Genomic DNA, 27,636 nt, shown 5'->3' on the forward strand with positions numbered 1-27,636 from the left:
TATAAGGGCCTGTTGGGGAAGGATCACAGTATAAGGTTCTTCTCCTTCTGGAGAGGGAAGGGCCGGGGGGGGGTGAAGAAAGCCCGCTCAATTATTGTAGTGGTTAGTATACCACCCCAGAAGACACACGAGTGGCAGCAGTGCGAGAACAGTATGGAAAACATTGACCATGCGTGTAACGACAGGAGAGGCATGGGACGGTTTATCTTGTAAATAATTTTTTATTCTGAATAAAGTTTAGTTTGTTAAAAATAAAACAAGTAAAATGATCATACGGATAAATAACAGAATTGGATGACTTTGCTAAGTTCTGTTTCCATATTGCATATGCTGGTGGCCACTTTATTAGGTACATCCATACACCTGCTCGTTAATGCAAATATCAAATCAGCCAATCATGTGGCAGCAACTCCATACATAAAAGCATGCAGACATGGTCAGGAGGTTCAGTTGTTGTTCAAACCAAACATCAGAATGGGGAAGAAACTATGATTGTGGAATGATTGTTGGTTCCAGACGGGATTTTGAATATCTCAGAACCTGTTGGTCTCCTGGGATTTTCATGCACAACACTTTCTAGAGTTTACAGAGAATGGTGCGAAAAACAAAAAAAAAGTCCAGTGAGCGGCAGTTTGGTAGGCATAAACGCCTCATTATATGAGAGGTCAGAGGAGAATGGCCAGTCTGATTCAAGCTGACAGGAAGACGAAAATAACTCAAATAACAACGCATTTCAACAGTGGTGTGCATCTGAGCACACAACACGTCAAAGCTACAGCAACAGAGGTCCAGGAACCCACACTCAGTAGCCATTTTATTAGGTACCTAATAAAGTGGCCACCGATTGTACATAGAGAGTATTATAATAGTGTTATAGTAACATTTTGAGCCTCATCTCAGACAATTTTGTGATTAGCTAACACTCTAGGGTAGATATCAGACCTTGGACTATTCTGATATGTATGATATTAGAACCATTTCAGCCATATGTTTATGCAGTAGACACATGGGGAAATAGTAGTTAATACATTGTTCAATAAAACTGAATTTAATGTTTCATTTGGTTGTTCACTAATTCCATGATGAATTGCAGCAAAGGTTACAGGATTAGACATTTACCACTTCCATATATACTCAGTGGCCACTTTATTAGGTACCCGCAGAAGAAGACTGGAAAAAAGGGAAGATAATCTTGCTGTCATTGTGACTGTGGGGGAGTGACTTGCCAAGATGGGGCAGGGGACATAGTGGAGGTTGGATCAAAGATATTTTGGGTAGTTGGCAAGGTGATTAGTTTGTTGGGGGTACACAGAAAGCTTTGGGCCCCAATCCTCCAAGTAGGAGACTAAAACTTAGCTGCTGTGTATGGACTATCTAATTACTTAAAACAATTGATTTTTTTCCCCAAAATTAGATAAACAAAGTAAAAGGCCATGTCTAATTTTATTGATTGGTGGAATAAGCATAACAGACTGAATGGTCTCCTTTCCTTTCTGTAACTTGGGCTCTAATAATGTATTATTGATCCAATTGCCTTCATTTTATTCAGTTCTCATGAGGGTATTTAGTAGAATTATAAAGCTGCTGTGTACAGTAGATTCAGGTGCTTGAAAGACTGATTAATGGTCACTAACCCTGCACCCTTTGGTTGTTTAAATACCCAAACATTTAAAAAGATAGCATTGTAGACGTTCTTTTACACCGTAAGACGATGTTTCAATAGAAAAGACAATTGCTAAACACATCTGTTACTGAGCATGTGAAATTTGTGTAAACATTGACTGTGAATGCACTAACATGTGAAATCTTGGGATTTAATGTGGCTAACAGATTTTTGGTCATCAATAAAGGTCTTCCTCAGAACAAATGATGCCAGTCTCACAATTGTGCACTCTCTTTCTTCATGGAAGTTTTACCTTTCACACTTTAACTACAGTTGAAATGCATTGGAATGTTTTAAATATCAAATGACTTAACTTCAACTTACAACACCAGCTGTTGGTCAACACCTAGTCACCACTTAACACTGACCCATGCAGGTAACTGTGTTCGATCAGGTCAATGGATGATCTTGGGTCCCTGAATGGAGTGATGATTGGGAGGTAATTGTAACCTGTAAAAGTTGGGCCCATGTCTCACCTGGCTTATTGCATAGAACAGATGCAGGCTTTTAACATATTTGGTAATCGTGTTTCTTTTCAGGCTAAGGAATGAACTTGAGAGGGAACTTCCAAAACCGAAGCAGCAAGGTAAATCAATCTTTAAAATCAATGCTTTGGACAGAGTTCCTATCCTGCAGGATTGCCCTGGAGTTCTGGGAATTACAGATTAAGTTGGGGTAATTGTGTTTTCTTTGAGTTCTATTTTAATAGTTCTAAAATAATGGCAAATCCAAAATATTCCACCTTAATAGATCGTTAGATATGGTAGGTCATTTCATAAGCTCCAAGAATATATCTGAAAAGACTTGACAATGTCAGCTTTAATTGTAATTTTCATTAAGGTGATAAGCATATATATTGACATAAATAAACAGTTTAAAGAAACTACAATTAAAAATGAAAACTCTGCTTATTCGTTGCTCCCTGCCTCAGAGATGAGACACTGCATTGCAAACATTAGAAACCAGTTACCCGGTCTTGCTTTGTAAGTACCGTCTTTAGACTACATTTGAGAAATGCCAGTCTAGGATTTTAATCTGGTGTAAATCCAGTGGTTTAGTTCCAGAGTGTATGTCCAATTCCATTTGTTGTTACAGTCTTCTGTACAGCATTTCCATTTACTGTGACACAGGTACATCTGACAGCCCTTATGCCTTTTGTACTGGGCATGACTAGTGGGGGATGTGGAATGAAAAGAGTGAGAGAGAGGGGAACTGTTTCTTTGCTCTTATTACATGGATGGTCTGTTGTCAAGTATTGTGAAGTGGTATGACAGAAGTTAAGTAAGGTACATACAAGAACTGTATAAGACATAAGAGCAGAATTAGCTCATCTGACCCATCAAATTCTTTCTCAACCCCATTCTCCTGCCTTTTCCCCTAACCTTTGACACCCTTACTAATCAAGAACCTATCAACCTCTGCATTAAGTATACCTAATGACTTGACCTCCACAGCCGTCTATACAGGGGTCCCCAACCTTTTCTGCACTGTGGACCGGTTTAATATTGACAATATTTTTGCGGACTGGCCGACGGGGGTGGGGGGATGGTGTTCAAGTTCAACAGTGCGTGACAGGGAATGAGGAAAGGTGCAGCTGACTCATATCGTTTCATATCGCCAAATCATATTGTTTCCTTGCAGCCCGGTACCAGTCCGTGGCCCAGTGGTTGGGGACCACTCGTCTATAACAATGAATTTCACAGATTCACCACCCTCTGGCTAAAGAAATTCCTCATTATTTCTGTTTATAAGGGATGCCTTTTTATTCAGTGGTTGTGCCCTCTGGGCGTAGACTCTCCCACTGCTGGAAACAACCTTTCCACATCCATTCTATTCTGGTCTTTCAATATTCAGATTTCATCGTGATCCCCCCTCATTCCTCTAAACTCCAGCAAGTACAGGCCCAAAGCCATCAAGCAGTCCTCATTCATTAACCCTTTCACTCCTGGGATCATGCTTGTATCAGAATCAGGTTTGATATCACCAACATAGGGAGGGAGGAGAAGATGGCGACGTGACGCAGCGCGCGGGGCTGTTCCGAGTGATATCGATATATGTTAACTAGGGGGCTGTGCACAATTCTGATTTGACGGAGACAGCCGCGAGGAGCACGGAGGAACACCTGGAGTAACTTCTGAAATGCTTGCTTCGCTGCCGCTGCTACTGTGCGATCGAGAATCTCCGGAGGGGAAGGACCCACATCCTTGGCTTTGCCTGTTGCCGGGGCCGGGGTCGAAGCGCTCAGCAGTGATGGTGCTTGGTGCTTGGTGTCGGAGAGCTGGTCGGAGGCTCGGAGTTTTTGGATGGACTCGGAGTTGGACTGTGGTCGGACACTTCCAGTATGCTGCATCGGCAAGTTGGCAGCGCTGGAAGTTTACTGTCTGCGTGAGATGATGGGACTTTCGAGAGACTCTTCAGATTTTTACTGTGCCATGGTCTGTTCTTATCAAATTGCGGTATTGCTTTGCACTGTTGTAACTATATGTTATAATTATGTAGTTTTTGTTAGTTTTTAAGTCGGTTTGTCATGTGTTTCTGTGATATCATTCTGGAAAAACATTGTATCATTTCTTAATGTATGCATTACTAAATGACAATAAAAGAGGTCTACATATCCTCATAATCTAATCTAACGTGTTATGAAATTTGAAAGTAAGTTTTTATAACTTTGCAATATTTGTTTATTTTTGTAACGTAATAATTTGGAAACCGCAGAACAACGAATTTCATGCCATATGTCAGTGATAATATACCTGATTCTGACTCTGATGTTGATATTATCAAGTTTTAAAAAAACTTACTGCAGAATAGCAAACATTATAACTCTGAAATGTAAGCAGAACCATGGTACATATCTTTGCACTACTTTTTCATTTTAGGCTTATAGACTTCAGTTTGAAATTCTAAAATCCAGTTCTTTAATTTTTATATTGACGATTAAAAAATTGAACCAGCAAGTCCAAAGAATCTTCTGAATTTTTGAAGTTAGTGGTAAATAATATTGATAACTGTTCAAAGAGGATAATTTTATCTTGAATTCACTGTTCTCCTGATTTTAATTTCTGTTGAAAGATTACAGTCTTTTGTAATTAGTGTGTGAAGTTTGCATAGATAAGCTCCTCATTCTGATAAAACTAGAAAGAGGAATGGGAATTACAGTGTTATGGATGCTGTTGTGAGGTACTCTATGTGGGATCTGAGGTTGAAATCATGAAACTGACCTAAAATATTGACTCTTCATTCCTTTCCATAGATGCTGTTGAATTCCTGCAGCATTTTGTGTGTATCAATCATAAAACCTTGTCTGGCAGAGAAAATCCATCATCCTACTAGATCTGAGGATGTTGTGGTGGGCCTGACATCAGTTATAAAAAATTTAAAATGTAAAATTCCCCATCACTTGCTGGTGTCCAGGGACCTGGTCTCAAGAGATGAGTGATGACCTTCAGGGTGGAAATAATAAAGGGAATATATTTCAACAAAGATAAGTCAGTCTCTTACTTCCTTACTGGGGAAGCATTCTCCACATCGGCACAGTAGCGTAGTTGGTGTGGCGTGTTAGCCTAAGGGAAGTATGGTAGCATAGTTACACCAGAAGTGAACGGCAAGTTAATTAAAATGGAATTGGACACTGACTCGGCTGTTTCAGTCATTCCACAAAATGAGCTTGAACGGCATTTCAAAGAAACTGATCTGAAGCCTGCAGGTATCCACCTAATAACTTATACTAAAGAAAAGGAAACGCCTGTGGGAAAAACATTTGTAGTAGTGTACATGGGTTCTTTGTCCATTCAGAAATCTGATGACAGTGGGGAGAAACTGTTCCTAAAATTTTGAGTGTGTCTCTTCAGGATCTTGTACCCTTGTACCTCCTCCTTGATGGTAGTAACGTGAAGAGGGAACGTCCTGGGTGATGGAGTGATGAAAGATGCTGCCTTTTTGAGGCATTGCCTTTTGAAGGTGTCCTCAGTGCTGGGGAGGCTATGCCCATGATGAGTTGGCTGAGTTTACAACCTTCTGCAGCTTTTTCCAATCCTGTGATGTGGCCCCTCTATACTTGTGATGCAACCAGTAAGGAAGTTCTGTATGGTACATCTGTAGAAATTTGCGAAAGACTTTGGTGACGTACCAAGTCTCCTCATGCTCCAAATAAAATATAGCCGTTGTTGTGCCTTCTTTGTAATTGCAGCAATATGTTGCACCTGGGATAGATCTTCAGAGCTGTTGACACCCAGGAACTTGAAACTGCTCACCCTTTCCACTGATGATCCTTCGATGAGGACTGGTGTGTGTTCTTTCAATTTCTCCTTCCAGAGGTCCACAATCAATTCCTTGGTCTTACTGATGTTGGGTGAAAGGTTGTTTCGACACCACTCAATGAGCTGATCTACCTGAATTTCACCATCTGAAATTCTGCCAACAATAATTGTGTCATTGGGAAATGTATAGATGGCATTTGAGCTATGCCTAGCCACACTGTTGTGGGTGTAGAGAGAGTAGAGCAGTGGCTAAGCATGGATCCTTGAGGTACCACCAGTGTTAATTGTTAGCTAAGTGGAGATGTTATTTCTGATCTGCATGTGGTCTCCCAAAGAGGAAGTCAAGGATCTGGTTGCAGAGGTAGGTATAGAGATCCAGGTTTTGGAGCTTTTTAATTAGTACTGAGGGTATGATAGTGTTGAACGCTGAGCTGTATTTTGGTTTGGGTATGCCTGGTATGTTCTCAAAGGCACACACTCATCCATAAGGGTCTTGATGAAGTCAGTGACAACTGTGGCACATTCATTCATATTCAAAGATGAATCCCTGAATATCATCCAGTCCACTGATTCAAAGTGATTCTACAACTTCTCTTGACCATAGCTTCTTGGTCCTTACCACTGGTGCTGCTGTCTTCAGTTTCTGCCTATCCACTGGGAATAGAAGTACAGCTGGGTGATCAGACTTTCCAAAGTGTGGGCATGAGATGGCACGGCTCCTGCTAGTGGTATAACAGTGGCCAAGTGTGTTGGCACCCCTGGTTCTGTAGATGATGCATTGTGGTAGCTGTTTAGAGACTTCTTCAAGCTGGCCCGGTTGAAATCCCCTCAGTGATGGGGAAGGTATCAGGGTGCACTATTTCGTGACTGTTGATTACAGTGCTCAGCTCCTCCTGTGCCTGCCTGATGTTGGCCTGAGGTAGGATGCACACTGCTACCAGGATGATGGCAGAAAACTCTTTCAGCAGATAAAATGGACAACACTTGACCACTAGATGTTCCAGGTCTTGTGAGCAGGATGAGACAGAACTGTCATGTCTGTGGACCATGATGAGTTAATCATGAAGTATACTCCCCCTCCTCTACCTTTAAAAGACTTACTGACCTGTCTTTACAGAGAATGGTGAAGCCATCGGGCTGCAGTGCTGTATTCAAAATGGCGCAGGTGAGCCATGTTGCTGTGAAGCTAAGTGCGCAGCAGTCCCTGATGCCCCACTGGTACTGCAATCTTGCTTTGAGGTCTTCAATTTTACTTTTCAAAGATTACATTCACAAGCAGAATAGTCAGGAGTGGGGTCTAATGCCTCTGTTTCAAATGTACCTGTCAGACCAGCATGCCTTCCCCACTTCTGTTTGCTTAAAGGGAAACTGCACTCATGACCTGAGTCTCTCAATTTTGAGGATCAATAGATTTTTTAAACAAATTTTTTAAAATTTAATTTTTAAATGATGTTTCTTACTGAAGTACCCATGGTTGTGACTGTGGATTTCAGCTTCAGTAGTCGCGAATGGGAATGTTTGATGATTCACCACTTATCGACACCATAAGTGGTGATGAATGATGGAGCAAAGCACTAGCTTTGTAATGTTTTTAAGCTTTACAGCAGGTCCTCAATTAATCATCCAAAGAAAGTAGAACATACCATCATGATGTGTGGCACTGCATCATCTTAAAATTTGTAAATAGTAACTGGTCATGTTAAGGGTTGAGCATTCTCCCTGTGACTACATGGTTTTCTCAGGGTGCTCTGGTTTACTCCCATAATCCAATGATGTAGGTTAGAGTTACGGTTAGTAAGTTGTCGTCATGCTATATTGACATCAGGAACATTGGCAGCACTTGATGGCTGCCCCCACCCCGCACAACCCTCGCTGATTTGATTTGTCGCAAACGATGCATTTCACTCTGTGTTTCGGTTTTTTGATGTACATATGACAAATCAAGCGAATCTCTTTTCAAGTTGCAAAAAGTGGGAATGGGAATAAGAAGCCAAATACTGTGTATGTTGGAAAATGAGTTAAAAATAAGAAAATGCAGAAAAGACTCAACAAGTCAGGCAGCTTCTGGGGAAGATGCAACAAGCCCCGTGGTTGGTCATGGGGCTGAAAAGTAATCTTTATTTATCTCTCCACATGGATCAAAAAGAGACCATGTTGCATTTAATGTTTTTGCTCCATATCTTCTGATCCTTAATAGAAGTCCCTTGATATCATTCCTGAAACTAATTTATTTTCCAAACAGAATTAATCTGAAAAAGTATTGTAATGAATTTGCATCCCCTATGATTTTGTTGTGTCATGTTGCTAAATCAAGGTCCACTCTGCCCTCCTTAATGGACGAAATATATTCCTTGACATAATTTTGAAGTTAAGCCAATAGTTGACAAACATTTGCCCATCAGTTGAAGGCAAAGAGACATTTTGATGAGGCCTTGTTCTGCACAAATTTAACAGGAAAGGGACGCCCCTTATTGGCTCAGAATACCCTAGAGCCATCTTGAAGTCATGAATTTGTTTCCTTGCAGATGTACAGCCTATTATGAAACCCATTAAAACCAAAGGTCACCAGCTGTCCGACACAGAAAAAATTGTGTTACTGAGGAACAGAATTGATCAAACAAATGCCCAGATTCAAGAGTTGGAGAGTGAGCTGAAGAATTCCATGGTGCCCTCTGCAGTCACTAATGCTATGCAGAGCTCTCTCAGAGACTCTCAGGTACTTATGATTGTTGTCTTCTTTCCAACTTTTGTCATCTTGCTTGGACAGATACCTCCTCATACCAACCCCTGAACCATGATCCACCAGTGAAAGTCAAGCCACCATCTCCCATGTTGTCATAGATCTCATCACATCAGAAGATCTATGTACCCACACTTCCCTCTTCCATCTCTTTCCGAAGATCTGCTCTGGTTGGCTTGTTGTTTCTGCCTGCTGTCGACTGACTGAGCTTACCTCTTCATACCTTGACTTCTCTCTCCACTTGTCCAGTCCATTCCCATGTACACCACCTACTTTTTATCCCTTGGTCCCACACCGTAGTAGATGTTCTGTCATTATACACCTCCGCCCCCAACCCCCAATCAGGAAAGGCTTAAAAGCCCTCTGCTTCGTTTTACAACAAAGTTCAAACCGGATGTCTTCCACCAACACTCTTGCCCATTAGGCTGAATTTGTTCTTACCCTGAGCAACTTCTCTTTTGAATCCTCTCACTTTCTACAAATTAAAGATCTAGCCATGAGCACCCACATGGACCCTAATTATGCCTATCTTCTCGATGACTGCATGGAACAGTCCTTGTTCCAAACATCTCCGGTACCACTGCTCAACCTTTTCTCTGTTACTTTGATATTTCCAGCACCTCATCAACTTTATCACCTTTGCCACCAACTTTCACCTTGCTTTTAAATTCATGTGTACCATTTCTGACACATCGCTCTCTTTTCCACTAATGACTCTTCCCACAATTCCTGCCATAGATTTATACACCTTGATATTCTAGTCCTGGTCCTCTGTTTCATGCAAACTCTTAAAAAGCTGGGCCATTGAAGCTATATTGACTTTTCTGGTTCTTTATGCCAAACAGCACCATTTCACACTTATCCATTAACTTACCTCTGTCCTCTTGAAGTCAGTTACTATCTTCCTTACTGCTCACTACAAGTCCACCAGAAGGCAGGGAACTACAGGCCAGTTAGTTTAACATCAACTGTTGGCAAGGTGTGGCAGGCAATACTCTAAGCAGAACAGAGCAAAGAACAAGTTGCTCGAAGAACTCAACAGGTCAAACAGCATCTATGGAGGGAAAGGAATTGCCAGTGTTTGGCATTGATACCTGGCATTCAGCCCTGATGCAGGGTTTTGATGCGAAATATTGACAGTTCTTTTCTCTCCCATCAGATACTGTTGAATTGTTTGTTGCTGCAGGTTCCAGTACCTGCAGTCTCTTGTGCCATCAAAGAGAACATAGCTAATTGTTCAGAAAAGCTGAATATAATCAAATAAGGTTTCATGAAAGGAAATCATACTCGACAAATTTGCTTGAATTTTTTGGGGATGCGTTAGGGAGAACTGATAAAGGGAATTTGTTAACGTAATGCATTTAGATTTGATGAGGTACCATATCTGGTGTATAAATTTAAGAACTTATTCTATTCGAGGAAGTGTGTTAGTATTGATTGAGAATTGACTGTCACATAGAAAACTAATAGTTGGAATAAATAGGTCTTTTTCAGGCTGGCAATAGACAATAGGTGCAGGAGTAGGCCATTTAGCCCTTTGAGCCAGCACCGCCATTCACTGTGATCATGGCTGATCATCCACAATCAGTATCCAGTTCCTGCCTTATCCCCATAATCTTTGATTCTGCTATCTTTAAGAGCCCTATCCATCTCTTTCTTGAAAACATCCAGAGACTTGGCCTCCACTACCTTCTGGGGCAGAGCATTCCACATATCCATCACTCTCTGGGTGAAAAAGTTTTTCCTCAACTCCGTTCTAAATGGCCTACCCCTTATTCTTAAACTGTGGCCTCTGGTTCTGGACTCACCCATCAGCAGGAACATACTTCCTGCCTCCAGCGTGTCCAATCCCTTAATAATCTTATATGTTTCAATCAGATCCCCTCTCATCCTTCTAAATTCCAGTGTATACAAGCCCATTCGCTCCAATCTTTCAACATATGACAGTCCCCCCATCCCGGGAATTAACCTTGTGAACCTACGCTGCACTCCCTCAATAGCAAGAATGTCCTTCCTCAAATTTGGAGACCAAAGCTGCACACAATACTCCAGGTGTGGTCTCACCAGGGCCCTGTACAGCTGCAGAAGGACCTCTTTGCTCCTATAGTCAATTCCCCTTGTTATGGTCAACATGCCGATAGCTTTCTTCACTGCCTGCTGTACCTGCATGCTTGCTTTCAGTGACTGATGTACAGGAACACCTAGGTCTCGTTGTACTTCCCCTTTTCCTATCTTGACTCCATTTAGATAATAATCTGCCTTCCTGTTCTTACCACCAAAGTGGATAACCTCACATTTATCCACATTAAACTGCATCTGCCATGCATCCGCCCACTCACCCAGCCTGTCCAAGTCACCCTGCATTCTCATAACATCCTCCTCACATTTCACACTGCCACCCAGCTTTGTGTCATCTGCAAATTGCTAATGTTACTTTTAATCCCTTCATCTAAATCATTAATGTATATTGTAAGCAGCTGCAGTCCCAGCACTGAACCCTGCGGTACCCCACTAGTCACCGCCTGCCATTCTGAGAGAGACCCGTTAATCGCTACTTTTTGTTTCCTGTCAGCCAGCCAATTTTCAGTCCACGTCAGTACTCTGCCCCCAATACCATGTGCCCTAATTTTGCCCACTAATCTCCTATGTGGGACTTTATCAAAGGCTTTCTGAAAGTCCAGGTACACTACATCCACTGGCTCTCCCTTGTCCATTTTCATAGGGCTGCAGGGATGTGCAAAGTGGAGGATCAGTTCTTGACCCTCAGCTGTTCACTATTTACATTAAATTTGTGGAGGAAGGAATTAAGTGTAAAGTGTCCAAGTTTGCCAATGCTATGAAAATGGGTGATACATGCTGTAACGAGGACGTTATAATTCTTTGATGGAATTTAGATTGAGTGATTGGGCAAAATCCTATAGTTTAATATGGGGAAGTGTGAGGTCATCCGCACTTTGGTGTGAGGAATCAAAAGGTGGGTTATTATCTAAATGGAGAGAGTGTGCAAATTAGTGAAGTTCAGAGGGATCTAGGTATCTGAGTGTATGAATTACAAAAAGCTAGCAGGCTGGTCCAACAAGCAGCTAAGAGGCAAGTAGAATGTTGTCCTCTCATGCCAAAGGGTTGGATTTAAGAACAGGGTGTTGGTGAGGTCACATATGGAATACTGAGTGCAGTTTTGATCCCCTTGCTTAGGAAAGATGAGGTAGCGCTGGAGGCAGTCCAAAGGGGATTGACCAAGCATAATTCCTGTGATGAAAGAGTTGACCTATCAAACGAGGCTAGACAGTTTGGGTCCTTATTCCTTAGAGTTCAGAATGAGGGATGACCTTATTACAATATTTGAGATCCTAACATGGTTGATTGATCAAATGTTCTTGAGAGCAGGTAAGTCATAAATAAGTGGATATAGCTACAAAATAAGGGGTGGGTCATGTAAGTTGAATTGTTTAGAAATGCCTTCTCTCAGATTAGAATGAACCCCTGGAATTCTCTGCCCCTGACAGCGGTGGAGGCCAGATCATCAGATGTAATTAAGGCAGAGATAGATACGTATTTGAAAGATCAAGGAATGAAGGGTTTTGTAGAACTCGCACAGAAGAGGAGTTGAGCCCAGCATTGATCAGTCAATGAACAGTGGGGCAAGCTTGAGGAGATTGGTAACTTACTCCAGCATTTCCTGTGTTCTTGTGTCAAAATTCAATATCTGTAAAATTTTGACATTTTACTTTGCACACCCATATCCAAGTCCATAATAATTATCTACAATATAGTAGCTTTAGCTGCTGGGGAACATTTCTGGACAATCTCCACCAGGCTGAAAAATAACTTTTCACTAAAACTCTGTGGTTCCCCTCCCTGCCACAATGTTCAGCTTTTGTACTTGTTGAATTATTCATTTGTCACGAATCATACATTCCCTATTTCTTTGCTTTATTACACTCTCTTTTTGTCATCTGTGAAACTCTGGTTTTGGTTTCCCTATCCTTCCCCTTATGATATCATACTTGGCTTAAACTAGAACTTGTCTTTTAAAATTAACACATTTTGTTTTGTTACAGTTTACTTGTCAATTATTTGTTCCACTTTACCCTGACCAGGTCCTACTTTAACCTACTGAAGTTAGCTCTCCTGGAATTAAGAGGTTTGGCTTTTAACTGCTTCTTGTCCTCTATGTTACCCATCTAGACATGATATAGTGATTACTCATTGCCAAGTCTTCTCCCATTGTCATTTAGAGTCATAGAAAAGTACAGCACAGAATCAAGCCTTTCAGCCCATCTAGTCCATGCCGAACCATTTAAACTGCCTACTCCCATAGACCTGCACCGGGCAATAGCTCTCCCTACCCCTACCATCCATGTACCTATCAAAACGTCTCTTAAATGTTGAAATCAAACTCATATGCATCACTTGCGTTAGAAGCTCGTTCCACACTCTCACAACCTCTGAGTGAAGAAGTTTCCCCTCATGTTCCCCATAAACTTTTCACCTTTCACCCTTAACACATGATCTCTAGTTGTAGCCCCCCCCCCAACCTCAGTGGAAAAAACCTGCTTGCATTTACTCTATTTATACCCTTCATAATTTTGTATCAAATTTCCTTCAATCTTCAACATTCCAAAGAATAAAGTCATAACCTATTTAATTTTTCCTTATAACTCGGGTCCTGAAGTCCTTGTACAAAGCCATGCTGACTATCCCTAATCAGTTCATGTCTATCCAAATACTTATATATCCAGTCCCTTCGAATACTCTCCAATAACTTTCCCACCACTGATGTAAGGCTCTCTGGCCTATAATTTCATAGTTTATTTTTAGAGTATTTCTGAAACTGTGTACCAATATTAGCTATCTTTGAGTCCTCCGGTACCTCACCTATCACTAAAGATGATTTAAGTATCTCTGCTAGGGCCCCTGCATTTTCTACACTTGTCTCCCACAGGGTCCAAGGGAACACCTTGTTAGGCCCTGGGGATTTATCCACTCTAATTTGCCTCATGACAGCAAACACCTCCTCCTCTGTAATTTCTATAGGGTCTATAAAGTTGATGCTGCTTTGCCTCACTTCTATAGACTCTATTGTCTGTCTCCTGAGTAACTTCAAATGCAAAAAATTCATTTATGATCTCCCCATTTCTTTTGGCTCCACACATGGATTACCATTCTGATCTTTCAGAGGACCAATTTTGTCCCTTGCAATCCTTTTGCTCTTAACTTACTGTATCTGTAGAATCCCTGAGGATTCTCCTTCACCTTGTCTGTTAGGTCAACCTCAAGCCTTCCTTTAGCCCTCCTAATATCCTTCTTAAGTGTTCTTTTGCATTTCTTGTATTCCATAAGCTTCATACTCATCAGCAAGAATGATGATTCAGCATACAGAGAGGAGGTGCATCAGCTAACGGACTGGTGCAGAGCCAACAACCTGTCTCTGAATGTAAACAAAACAAAAGAGATGGTTGTTGACTTCAGGAGGACACGGAACGACCACTCTCCACTGAACATCGATGACTCCTCCGTAGAGCTTGTTAAGAGCACCAAATTTCTTGGTGTTCATCTGGCGGAAAATCTCACCTGGTCCCTTAACACCAGCTCCATAGCAAAGAAGGCCCAGCAGCGTCTCTACTTTCTGTGAAGGCTGAGAAAAGTCCATCTCCCACCGCCATCCTCACCACATTCTACAGAAGTTGTATTGAGAACATCCTGAGCAGCTGTATCACTGCCTGGTTCAGAAATTGCACCATCTTGGATCGCAAGACCCTGCAGCGGATAGTGAGGTCAGCTGAGAAGATCACCGGGGTCTCTCTTCTCGCCATCAGAGACATTTACACCACGTGCTGCATCCGTAAAACAAACAGCATTATGAAGGACCCCACACACCCCTCATACGAATTCTTCTCCCTCCTGCCATCTGGCAAAAAGCACTGAAGCATTTGGGCTCTCACGACCAGACTGTGTAACAGTTTCTTCCACCAAGTCATCAGACTCCTCAATACCCAGAGCCTGGACTGACACCAACCTACTGCCCACTACTCTGCATATTGTCTTGTTTATTATTTATTGTAATGCCTGCACTGTTTTGTGCACTTTATGCAGTCCTGGGTAGATCCGTAGTCTAGTGTAGTTTTGTGTTGTTTTACATAGTTCAGTGTAGTTTTTGTATTGTTCATGTAGCACCATGGTCCTGAAAAACATTGTCTGGTTTTTACTGTGTACTGTACCAACAGTTATGGTCAAAATGACAATAAAAAGTGACTTGACTTGACTTGATACTCTCAAAATTTCACTTTTTAAGGCCTCCCACTTACCAAGTACACTTTTGCCAGAAATCAGATTGTCCTAATCCACTCTTGCCAGATCCTTTGTGCTACCATCAAAATTAGCCTTTTTCCAATTTAGAATCTCAACCTGTGGACCATTTACTTTGAAACTAATGGCATTATGATCACCAGATTCAACGTGTTCCCCTACACAAACTTCTGTCACCTGCCCTGTCTCATTCGCTAATAGCAGATCATATCGTACATTCTCTCACCGGGACTTTTACATACTGAATAAGGAAATTTTCCTGAACACATTTGACAAACTATCCCATCTAGTCCTTTTACAGTATGGGAGTCCCAGTCAATATGTGGAAAGTTAAAATCACCTACTATAACAACCTTATGTTTTTTGCAACAGTGTAAAATCTCTCTCCAAATTTGTTCCTCTAAATCCCGCAGACTGTTGGGTGTCTTGTAATATAGCTGCATTAATGTGCTCATACCTTTCTTATTCCTCAGTTTCACCATAACACCTCATTAGAAGAGTTCCAATCTATCTTGACTGAGCACTGCCATGACATATTTGTGACTAGTATCACTACCCCTCCTCCTTAATTCCTCTTGCTCTGTCACCTTTAAAACAACAGAACCCCAGAATATTAAACTGCTAATCCTGCCCTCCTTCAACCAAGCTATCTCATTGGGCTACCTCAATCTCCAGCAATGCATCTTTCTTTGTTGAGCCAGAAACATTCTGGTAGTTTTTTTGAAGTTTCCCAAAAGTTGACTCCCTTATTGCCCAATACTCTGATGTCCAGTTAAATATTGGGGTAAATAAGTTCACTAATATGCTCCTGTTAAGCTTTTTAAATCACTTTTACTGTGAGTCTTTGCATGCCCATCACAAGCCTTCTGGGTTGGATGAATTTCTTAGTGCTTTGTGTAAAACTGTGGAACCATGGATATTGTGTCCTAGCTGTCTAGATACACAAGCCTGGGCAGTACAATATGGAGAGCAACCTGTTGTCCATGTAGCAAGCTGTCCCTCTCCACGAAACTGATGAACCCAAAGGAACGGCAGAGACCGATACAGTTTGGTACCAGCAGCATCACAGGAGCTCCCAGTCAGCATTGAACTCAATGTAGGACTGCCTTAGGGACTCCAGCTCTGGAATTTTCCCTCGGGGTTTACTCCCGAAGCCTTCTCCATGGGTAGGTATAACTGCAAGTTTGAAATCAGAGTTTTCCTTCTCCTAGATGAGCTGCCAACCACAGCTAATAAGCCCCATCTGCCTGGGGTGACTGGTTTTAAGGCACCATTATCTGCCTTTGCCCCTTCTTTTGTCAGCAGAAACAGTTCTGCTGGGCTTAGTAACTAAACCATACGTGAAGGCCAGGTGCTGAACTTGGTTGTCAGAGGCTATTTGAGGCGCACACTTGCGCACACTTCCTCATTGTTGAACTGTGAAGAAATAATGTGAGTTACAGGAGGAATCAGTGTTTCAGGACAATTCATCAAGGTAAAATAATGACCTATGCTTTTACTAAAAGTTCATTCACTAGATTAGTGTTTGTTTTTGAGAAAAATGATAATATTGCAGCTAATTTTCTATTCTAACAACAGGGTGAAGTTGCAAAGCTGCAGCAATCCAATGCATTTCTTCACGGGAAAATAGCAGTAAGTGAGGACAGTTTTACTTAATTCACTGTATTTCTCAAAATTCCCAATCCCCTAAAGGTACTTTTGGGTTAACATAACCATTATGCAGTCCTTCAAAGATTTTATTAATCTGTCTTACTGATGTTAGTAGTCAATTTAAGATCTCTAGCTGTTGGTGGACTCGGGGTTCCAGCATAAAGACTATAAGACCATAAGACAAAGGAGCAGAATTAAGCTGTTTGGGCCATCGAGTCTGCTCTGCTATTCCATCATGGCTGATTTATTATTCCTCTCAATCCCATTTGCCTGCCTTCTCCCCATAACCTTTAATACCCTTTCTAATCGAGAACCTATCAGCCTCAGCTTTAAGTACATCCAATGAATTGACTTCCGCAGCCATCTGTGGCAATGAATTCCACAGACTCACCACCCTCTGGCTGACGAAATTCCTCCTTTTCTCTGTTCTCAAGGGATGTCCTATTCTGAGGCTATGCCCTCTGGTCTTACACTCCCCCACCATGGGAAACTTCTCTGCATGTCCTAGGCCTTTCAGATACAAGAGACGGCAGATACTGGAACCTGACCCAAAATGTTGACAATTCCTTTCCATCTACAAATACTGCTTGACTCACTGCTTGACCCAGTAGATTGTTGATCCTGTATAAAGAGTCTTGATCAACTCGTTGCAGTTCATATGGACACTATCAACATCAGCCTCAGCCAACATGGATCGTCACGTAATCGTGCTCCAAAGGTTCAGGCAATCATTGTCCTTTGGTGTAATTAAAGATTCACTGAAGGGTGCTCCCTAAAGCTGGAAAACAATTGAAAGTCGGCAGTTGAGGAAAGACAGATTAGTGGAGGTAGAATGGGAAAGTTTTTGGATGAGAGAACAATAACGAGGAAGAAGGCCTCATGTAGAATGTTGCAGACTGCTTTTACCACAGCCCACAGACAGAAAAAAACAAAAAGTGTCAGAATTAGAAGCAAAATGTGGAGTTGTGGGTCTAGGGAGAGGTCTTATGAGAGACAGTGCACCACACGATCCAGTTTATCTATGCCTGCTCATGCTGTTTCTATGCCTGGTGCGAGAACCTACACATTGGATAGAAGCTTCCTTCACTGTGCTATCAGAATTTGGAACAGCCTTCCAGATGCTGTGGTTGGAAACATCTGCGACAATGGGGTCCAAGCTTTCAAGAGTCGAGTGCGCAAACACCTATCATCTCTGGGAGGGAAGTCACATGCTTCTTCATAAGCTATCATGAAGGGGATCAGGATGGCAATGCTTGGCTGTTGGTAGGTAGGGTTAATACCTGACTTTCAAGAGCACTTGTGAGTTATGTTCCGGCTGGACTTAGTCCTTAAACTGCTGGAGAACAGTACAGAAAGAACAGGTGCTGTTTTCTCCCGGTAGGGATTAGTTTCTAGTTCCAAGTACTCCTGCCACGTTTTGTCACCCTGCAAACTTATCCTTCAATCTCTTTGAATTATGGAGGACAGTATGTGTATAAATGTCTCTCTCCAGCAGACTTCATCATGATCATCATGACTCCAGTATTTCTACTATTTTTTAATGTTTCTTAATTGCACATATGATTTTTGTGTTCTATCACTGAGCAGCAGTGAACCATCTGATTGGCCTATCAGAGTTCTCTTTGGGAACTAGCTGACTTGATCAGCATTTCTGATCTGGCTATTGTTCACAATTGCACTTAATTTTTAAAAAAGACCATGGAAATATTCACAAGTGAAGACCAGGGTTTCGACAGGTGGATAGGAAGTCACTGAAGAGTGGTTATTAACAATTTTTGACTCCTTTGTTCATCTGACATATAGCAGCACAAAGTAGGTACTGCAGAATGTATAGGCACACTAAAGTTAAGAGTTCAAAGTAAGTTTATTATGATAAAGGTACATATAGGTCACCATATATGTACAAACCCCATTTCCAGAAAAGTTGGGCTATTTTCCAAAATGCAATAAAAACAAAAATCTGTGATATGTTAATTCACGTGAACCTTTATTTAACTGACAAAAGTACAAAGAAAAGATTTTCAATAGTTTTACTGACCAACTTAATTGTATTTTGTAAATATACACAAATTTAGAATTTGATGGCTGCAACACACTCAACAAAAGTTGGGACAGAGGCATGTCACCTGAGATTCATTTTCTTGTTGGCATTCACACTAAATACAAAGAAACACAACAGAATAAACCAAAAACTGCACACAACAAAGACAATCTGCAAATACAAAAAGATAAAAAAAGTAATAAAAATGAAAAAATAAACAATAAGTATCGAGAACATGATGGAAAGTTCTTGAAAGTGAGTCCATAAGTTATTGATTCAGTTGAATGTTGGGGTGAGTAAAGTTGAGTGAAGGTATTCTCTCTACTTCAGGAGATGATGGTTAAGGAGAAATAACTGTTCCTGAACTTGGTGGTGTGGGATCTGAGGAAAGTGAGACCGATAGAAGCGAGTGAAAGTTTTAAATGACATGCCAAATCTTCACAACGTTCTAAGAATGGAAAGCTTATGATACAACACACCAGAGACTACATGTATATCCCAGGGAACATGGATAAAGTTCTTGGTAGAACATGAAATTCAAGAGAGGGAGTTAGTGTTGAGTGATTTAGGCAGCCATAGATAATTGTGGATGTTTGAGTTTAATCCAGTTACACACTTGCTTACCTTATGTCCAAGTGTCTTTGATCAGCACCAACCAATTTCTCTACCCAAGTACATACCTGCCATAAAACAGGCCTTGATGCTGGGTTACAGATCTTCTTGTTACTCCCTTTATACTTAAAGTCCCTCTAAAACAGAAGCAGGGCAAACCAATGTTTTTAAAAATTTGTTTTTATTACAAACATTTGAGTATCTTAGGAAGCCTTTTTATGGCTTTAGTCAAAATCACATTTGTAATTCAAATTCAAAGAGCTTAGATTGCAGGTCTCTCTTAGATTTGCTTAATATGCTTGAATGGTAATTGAAAAATTAAGCGTATAAACGGTATAACTAAACTGGTGGGAGCTCCATGAATCATTGACTCTTTTTGCTTGGTTTTACTTGTGGCACTGAATTCTGACGGGTTTTGTTATCAGGAGAATGGGTGCAATAGTTTAGCTTCTGGAATACAGAGAATGTAGTGCGGACAATCCTAGTGAAGAACTCCTTAAGCTGATAAACTCTTCTGAAGATAGCTTTCCCTATTCCTAATGATACACTTTACTCACTGAAGAATGGTCAATGCTACTTCCTGCACCCAATTCTTCAACTTTGTATTTCTGTCTACCAAGTGCCGCTAATGGGAAAATTACATTTTCAGTACGCTGGATGAACTCAGCAGGTCGGGCAGCATCAGTCAGAAACGATGGGCCGGAACCCTTCGTCAGGACTGAAGAATGAAAGATGGGGAAGGATTTGAAGAATGCTTGTAGCTTCAGTTGAAAGACCAGTAATTTGAAAGACAAAGGGGTGGGGGAGGGGAAGCACTGACATCATAGCCCTTGAAAACAACTTGCTGAGTGAAACAATTGTTTTCAAGGGCTATGACGTCAATGCTTCCCCTCCCCCACCCCTTTGTCTTTCAAGTTACTGGTCTTTCAACTGAAGCTACAAGCATTCTTCAAATCCTTCCCCATCTTTCATTCTTCAGTCCTGACGAAGGGTTCCGGCCCAAAACGTCGACTCATCATTTCTGACTGATGCTGCCTGACCTGCTGAGTTCATCCAGCGTACTGAAAGTGTTGCTTTGATCACAGCATCTGCGGATTATTTTGGGAAAATTACATTGCAACCATCTATCTTCAAATATCCATCACTTTTAAGTTTTTTAAATGTTCAGTTCCACAATGCAGAGATAGTATTCTTACATTTTCTATGAATCTTTCTTTCTATAAAGCTATTTTAAATCCCACTGCAGACAGTGGAGCACAATATCCCAAGCACACAATATCCCAAGCGCTGTTGTGCAGGAGAGAAGGAGGGAGAAGAGAAATGCGGTAGTCGTGGGGGATTCCATAGTCAGGGGAACAGACAGGAGATTCTGTGAGCCTGACAGAGATACCCACATGGTGTGTTGCCTCCCAGGTGCCAGGGTACGGGATGTCTCGGATCGGGTCCTGAATATTCTAAAGGGGGAGGGTGAGCAGCCAGTTGTCTTGGTACATGTTGGTACCAATGACATAGATAGGACAAAGGAGGAGGTCCTGAAGAGAGATTTCCAGGAGTTAGGAAGGAAGTTGAGAAGCAGGACCTCCAGGGTAGTAATCTCAGGATTGCTACCTGTGCCACGTGCTAGCGAGGGCAAGAGTAGTCGGATCAGGCAGATGAATGCCTGGCTGAGAGACTGGTGTAGGGGGCAGGGCTTCAGATTCTTGGATAATTGGGATCTCTTCTGGGGGAAGTATGACCTGTTCAAAAAGGACAGGTTACACCTGAACCCGAAGGGGACCAATATCCTGGCGGGAAAGTTTAATAGAGCTGTTAGGGAGGGTTTAAACTAATTTGGCAGGGGGATGGGAACCGGAATGATAGAGCGGAGGAAGGGGAAAACAGAAATAAAAATAAGATAGCGAGCAGTAAAGATGTCAGGAAAGACAGGCAGGTGATGGGGCAAATGTGTAGCCATTGGGATGAGTTGCAGTGCAATAAAGTTGCAGTGAAATCAAAGCAAAAAGTATCAAATACTGGTCTTAAGGTGTTGTACTTAAATGCATGCAGCATAAGAAATAAGGTGGATGATCTTGTTGTACAGCTACAGATTGGCAGGTATGATATTGTGGCCATCACTGAGACCTGGCTAAAGGATGCATGTCTCTGGGAGCTGAACATCCAAGGATACACGGTGTATCGGAAGGATAGGACAGTAGGCAGAGGGGGAGGCGTGGCTTTATTGGTAAGAAATGATATTAAATCATTAGAAAGAGGTGATATAGGATCGGAAGGTGCAGAATCTTTATGGGTTGAGCTAAGGAATAGCAGGGGTAAAAGGACCCTGATGGCAGTTATTTATAGGCCTCCAAACAGCTGCAGGGATGTGGACTACAAATTACAACTGGAAATAGAAATGGCTTGTCAGAAGGGCAGTGTTATGATAATTGTGGGGGATTTTAACATGCGAGTAGATTGGAAAAATCAGGTCGGCACTGGATCTCAAGAGAGAGAATTTGTAGAATGTCTGCGAGATGACTTTTTAGAACAGTTTGTTGTTGAGCCCACTAGGGGATCGGCTGTACTGGATTGGGTATTGTGTAATGAACCGGAGGTGATTGGAGAGATTGAGGTGAAGGAACCCTTAGGAGGCAGTGATCATAACATGATTGAGTTCACAGTGAAATTAGAAAAAGAGAAACCAAAATCTGATGTGTCGGTATTTCAGTGGAGTAAAGGAAATTACAGTGGCGTGAGAGAGGAACTGGTCAAAGTTGACTGGAAAGAGACATTGGTGGGAAAGACGGCAGAGCAGCAGTGGCTGGAGTTTATGTGAGAAATGAGGAATGTGCAAGACAGGTATATCCCAAAAAAGAAGAAATTTTCGAGTGGAAAAAGGATGCAACTGTGGTTGACAAGAGAAGTCAAAGCCAAAGTTAAAGCAAAGGAGAGGGCATACAAGGAAGCAAAAATTAGTGGGAAGACAGAGGATTGGGAAGTTTTTAAAACCTTACAAAAGGAAACCAAGAAGGTCATTAAGAGAGAAAAGATTAACTATGAAAGGAAACTAGCAAATAATCTCAAAGAGGATACTAAAAGCTTTTTCAAGTATATAAAGAGTAAAAGACAGGTGAGAGTAGATATAGGACCGATAGAAAATGATACTGGAGAAATTGTAATGGGAGATGAGGAGATGGCAGAGGAACTGAACAAGTATTTTGCATCAGTCTTCACTGAGGAAGACAGCAGGATACCGGACACTCAAGGGTGGCAGGGAAGAGAAGTGTGCGCAGTCACAATTACGACAGAGAAAGTACTCAGGAAGCTGAATAGGCCTAAGTTTGATAAATCTCCTGGACCAGATGGAATGCACCCTCGTGTTCTGAAGGAAGTAGCTGTGGAGATTGCGGAGGCATTAGCGATGATCTTTCAAAAGTCGATAGATTCTGGCATGGTTCTGGAAGACTGGAAGATTGCAAATGTCACTCCACTATTTAAGAAGGGGGCAAGGAAGCAAAAAGGAAATTATAGACCTGTTAGCTTGACATCGGTGGTTGGGAAGTTGTTGGAGTCGATTGTCAAGGATGAGGTTACAGAGTACCTGGAGGCATATGACAAGATAGGCAGAACTCAGCATGGATTCCTTAAAGGAAAATCCTGCCTGACAAACCTATTACAATTTTTTGAGGAAATTACCAGTAGGCTAGACAAGGGAGATGCAGTGGATGTTGTGTATTTGGACTTTCAGAAGGCCTTTGACAAGGTGCCACACATGAGGCTACTAACAAGATAAGAGCCCATGGAATTACAGGAAAGTTACATACGTGGATAGAGCGTTGGCTGATTGGCAGGAAACAGAGAGTGGGAATAAAGGGATCCTATTCTGGTTGGCTGCCGGTTACCAGTGGTGTTCCACAGGAATCAGTGTTGGGGCCGCTTCTTTTTACATTGTACATCAACGATTTGGATTATGGAATAGATGGCTTTGTGGCTAAGTTTGCTGACGATACGAAGATAGGTGGAGGGGCCGGTAGTGCTGAGGAAATGGAGAGTCTGCAGAGAGACTTGGATAGATTGGAAGAATGGGCAGAGAAGTGAAGTACAATGTTGGAAAGTAAAAGTGTATGGTTATGCACTTCGGCAGAAAAAATAAACGGCCAGACTATTATTTAAATTGGGAAAGAATTCAAAGTTCTGAGATGCAACGGGACTTGGGAGTCCTTGTACAGGATTCCCTTAAAGTTAACCTCCAGGTTCAGTCGGTAGTGAAGAAGGCGAATGCAATGTTGGCATTCATTTCTAGAGGAATAGAGTATAGGAGCAGGGATGTGATGTTGAGGCTCTATAAGGCGCTGGTGAGACCTCACTTGGAGTACTGTGGGCAGTTTTGGTCTCCTTATTTAAGAAAGGATGTGCTGACATTGGAGAGGGTACAGAGAAGGATCACTAGAATGATTCCGGGAATGAGAGGGTTAACATATGAGGAATGTTTGTCCGCTCTTGGACTGTATTCCTTGGAGTTTAGAAGAATGAGGGGAGACTTCATAGAAACATTTCGAATGTTAAAAGGAATGGACAGAGTGGATGTGGCAAAGTTGTTTCCCATGATGGGGGAGTCTAGTATGAGAGAGCATGACTTCAGGATTGAAGGGCGCCCTTTCAGAACAGAAATGCGAAGAAATTTTTTTAGTCAGAGGGTGGTGAATCTATGGAATTTGTTGCCACGGGCAGCAGTGGAGGCTAAGTCATTGGGTGTATTTAAGGCAGAGATTGATAGGTATCTGAGTAGCCAGGGCATCAAAGGTTATGGTGAGAAGGCGGGGCAGTGGGACTAAATAGGATAAAATGGATCAGCTCATGATAAAATGGCGGAGCAGACTCGATGGGCCGAATGGCCTACTTCTGCTCCTTTGTCTTATGGTCTTATGGTCTTATAATGCAGCGCAGTACTGAGGCAGTTGTGCTAAATTTTGGGTGAAACATTAAACTGAAGTCCCCATTTGCTGTCTCACATAAACATCAAAGTGATGGATAAAGACATGTAGGAATTTCCCACGGTGCCCTCACTTTGAAACAACATCATGACCTCTGACAACTGGCCATTAACAAAACGCAGTTTGAGAAAACTTGCTGAGTGAAGCAAGTTTTCTACCATCCCTCTGCCAACCCGACGTCGGTGTGTAACATCATTTACACCGTTGGGCACAAGAAATTCAGCTAGAGACTCATTCCACCAGGATGCAGCACTGAGCCTCATGGGAAGTCATTCCTGCCTGTGGCCATCAAACCTTGCAGCTCCTCCCTTGGAGGGTCGGACACCCTGGGCCAATGGGCTGGTCCTGGACTTATGTTCATCTGGCATGGTTTACATATTATTATTTGATTGTTTGTGGTTTTTGTATTGCTATGTTTATACTCTGTTCTTGGTTGGTGCAGCTGTAATGAAACCCAGTTTCCCTCAGGATCAATAAAGTATGTCTATCTATATGTCTATCTATCTATCTATCTATCTATCTATGTATCTAAATTAGGCACTGCACCAGGTACTTAATAACAAAGATTACATTATGAAGTACTTATTGGTGGAAGTGTTTTTGGAGTGTCTTGTGGGAACTCTAGAATATCATTTAGTAATATGATTTGTAATTTATTTTTTATTTTATGTGTTTCATTACATTTCTCCATTTTCTGAATTTAGGCTTTTGAAAATTATATTGAAAATATCCTTAATGAACACAAAGTGAGCAAAAGTGTCAGAGAGTAAGTATTTACCATAACCTATTATATTTTTTTTAAAAGAGTATAGATTGGAGTCAAACAATGCTCCAATTTTTATTTTGGGCGAGTTTAGAAGTTGTCGAACTAACTTTAAATATCTATCAGGCTATAAACTTTGTTGTCCTATCCTATCCCTGCTTATTAATAATTATAAATGTAAACTAGATTGACTTGAAGTCTCAGTAAATTGAATTTGTTTAGTTTTAAATTGGTGACTTCTAAGCAGCCAGGAGCAGTTACAGTTTTGAAAGTTTTCAACAAAAAAATCCTGTTACTGTGTAATATCGGTGTGGTCTAATCTTCCATTCCTTTGCACTGGTGGACCTTTTGCCCTCGATATCATGAGTCCCTCTATGGCTCTCTGTGAACCGAAGACTGCACACACAACAGATCTATCTATTTTAATTTGAGTGTGATGAGTAGAAGTACCTAACACATTTTACAGTTGACTCTTCAGGAGAAAATAAGATGAAGCAGATATCTATAGTTCTCTACTATCCAAGTCTGTGTCTAAGTTGAGTCCAATACAGCAGCTGGAAAGAAATACAGGATTACTATTTACAGAATTAGTATCTTATTGAGATTCTCAGTACATACAATCAGTCTATGTATATAAGCTAATCTTATGTATTTATAGCCATACTCTAATCTTATGTATATATAACACAATGGGTAGTAGAAGGAGGCGGAACCATGAGGGAGATGATAGGCAGCAAACTCTGCCCCCTCCTCCAGCTGCCTATCACCTCCCTCATGGTTCCGCCTCCTTCTACTACCCATTATGTTTTCCCCTATTCCTTCTTCACCTTTCCTGCCTATCACCTCCCTGCTTCTCCCCTCCCCCACCCCTTTACCTTTCCCCTTACTGGTTTTTCACCTGGAACCTACCAGCCTTCTCCTTCCCACCCTCCCCCCACCTCCTTTATAGGGCCCCTGCCCCTTCCCTCTTCAGTCCTGACAAAGGGTCTCGGCCCGAAACATTGTCTGTTCGTTTCCACGGATGCTGCCCGACCTCCAGCGTGTTGTGCGTGTTACTTGTACATTGTGTTTTATAGCATTGCTTTTACAAATGTTTGTATATTTATTGTTTTATTATTGTCTTCTTTATGCTTATTGTTCATTTTTATGCTAAGTCAGACCCAGAGTAACAATTATTTCAATCTCCTTTATACTTGTGTACTGAAGAATGCCATTAAACAATCTTGAAGACCTAGAGAATCTGTTTATAATTGATTTTAAATGTTTTTCTGTTTAGGAGCTTTTGGCAGATGGTTAATGACCTTTTGGATCCTGCTGAGAATAACATTGCTGCTGTCTCTGGGTAATGGGGCAATATGTCCCCACCATTTTACCGGACTTCTTACAAAGCCCTATTTACCCCAATATCTGGGCACTGAAAATGTTAGCACTAACAAAGTAGTTTGGTAGAGTTTGAACTTTGCAATAGTTTGACAAGGATAATAATTTTCATATGTTTGTGTTATTCAATGAATTTCAACATTAGATCCACCTCTGTACAGTATAATTCTGAAAGTTCTTTCCCATTTATAGCAACAACATCTTGTTTTCATATAATACTTTTTACACAGTAAGATGTCTTAAATTTTGAATGGGAGTGTTTTTGAATAAGGTTTGTTACAAGCTAAGTATGAAGATATTAGAGCAAATGATCAAAAGTTTGGCAGAGTTTTGTTTTAAGAGCTTTTTAAAGGTGGAGGGGTGGCAAGTAGATGACTTGGCTCAGTGAGTGAGTTCCAAAGCTTGGACAAGTAAAGGAATGCTCGTCGATGATGGGGTAATAAAAATCAAGGCTGAACTGGATGTCAAAAATGGGATCCTAATCCCTGTTTTAAATTAACTGTATTCCAATAAAGTGTATTTTGATTTCCCTGAAATCGAACCAGAATTCTTCTTTTATCCCTCCTCATAATCTTCTGTTTCCATTTCAATTCCTCATCCTTAATTTTTATTTCTCCCCAGTACATGTTCTCTGAATAATAATTGCCTTTTAAAATCACTTTTTGCTGTTACTTTCCTAACAGTAGAGCTACAGCTTTTGCTTCTTGCTTATGAGGAAGAATGTACTCACTTTATGCTTTATTCACTTCGCTTTAAAGATGTCCACACACTGATATACCAGCTAGTTAATCAGAGCTGTCAGCCCTGTTATCATGCTAAAAATAGATTGTTTTTAGTACAACATTTGTATTTTGGATGTGGGACCTTGTCCCCAGCTGCCTCCAGCTCTGACCTCGGCCCTGGCCACCTCCACCTCCAACTCCAGCTCTGAACCTGGACCTGGCCCCGGCTCTGGCCAGCTGACTCCACCTACCTCCAGGCTGAGGTGTTTCTCACTGCTGCTGGGTCCTATGACTCTTCTTCATTCACCTCTGCTCCCTACCAACCTCGAGTCTCTCAGGCAACCCCCCCCCCAAACCTCGTCTCTCTTTATTCCTCTGAGCACCCATCTACAAACCCCACATCCCAACCCTTCTCTCTCCTCTGACCCCTCCAGCTTTAATCTCTGCCTTGTCTTCACCATCCCCTCTGATCTACCCTCTTCTTGGCAAGTCCCCCTGTGCCCGCACCTCAGTGAGTTCCACGTCCA

The 27,636-nt window shown here is 41.6% G+C and overlaps 1 protein-coding gene across 1 annotated transcript in view; it reads left to right on the forward strand.

Annotated features, from left to right (window-relative positions):
• The window catches only part of LOC140202256 (uncharacterized protein C6orf118-like), a 60,763-nt gene extending 33,945 nt beyond the window's left edge, over positions 1-26,818 (forward strand). The window contains exons 6-10 of the mRNA XM_072267133.1: positions 2,203-2,249; positions 8,448-8,638; positions 16,550-16,603; positions 24,949-25,010; positions 26,284-26,818. Of these exons, the coding sequence (XP_072123234.1) occupies positions 2,203-2,249; positions 8,448-8,638; positions 16,550-16,603; positions 24,949-25,010; positions 26,284-26,353 (424 nt within the window). The 3' untranslated portion in view covers positions 26,354-26,818. The remainder of the gene's footprint in view (positions 1-2,202; positions 2,250-8,447; positions 8,639-16,549; positions 16,604-24,948; positions 25,011-26,283) is intronic.
• The last annotated feature ends 818 nt before the right edge of the window (positions 26,819-27,636 follow it).

Source organism: Mobula birostris, chromosome 8, assembly GCF_030028105.1.
Source record: "Mobula birostris isolate sMobBir1 chromosome 8, sMobBir1.hap1, whole genome shotgun sequence".
Classification (NCBI taxonomy): Eukaryota; Metazoa; Chordata; class Chondrichthyes; order Myliobatiformes; family Myliobatidae; genus Mobula; species Mobula birostris.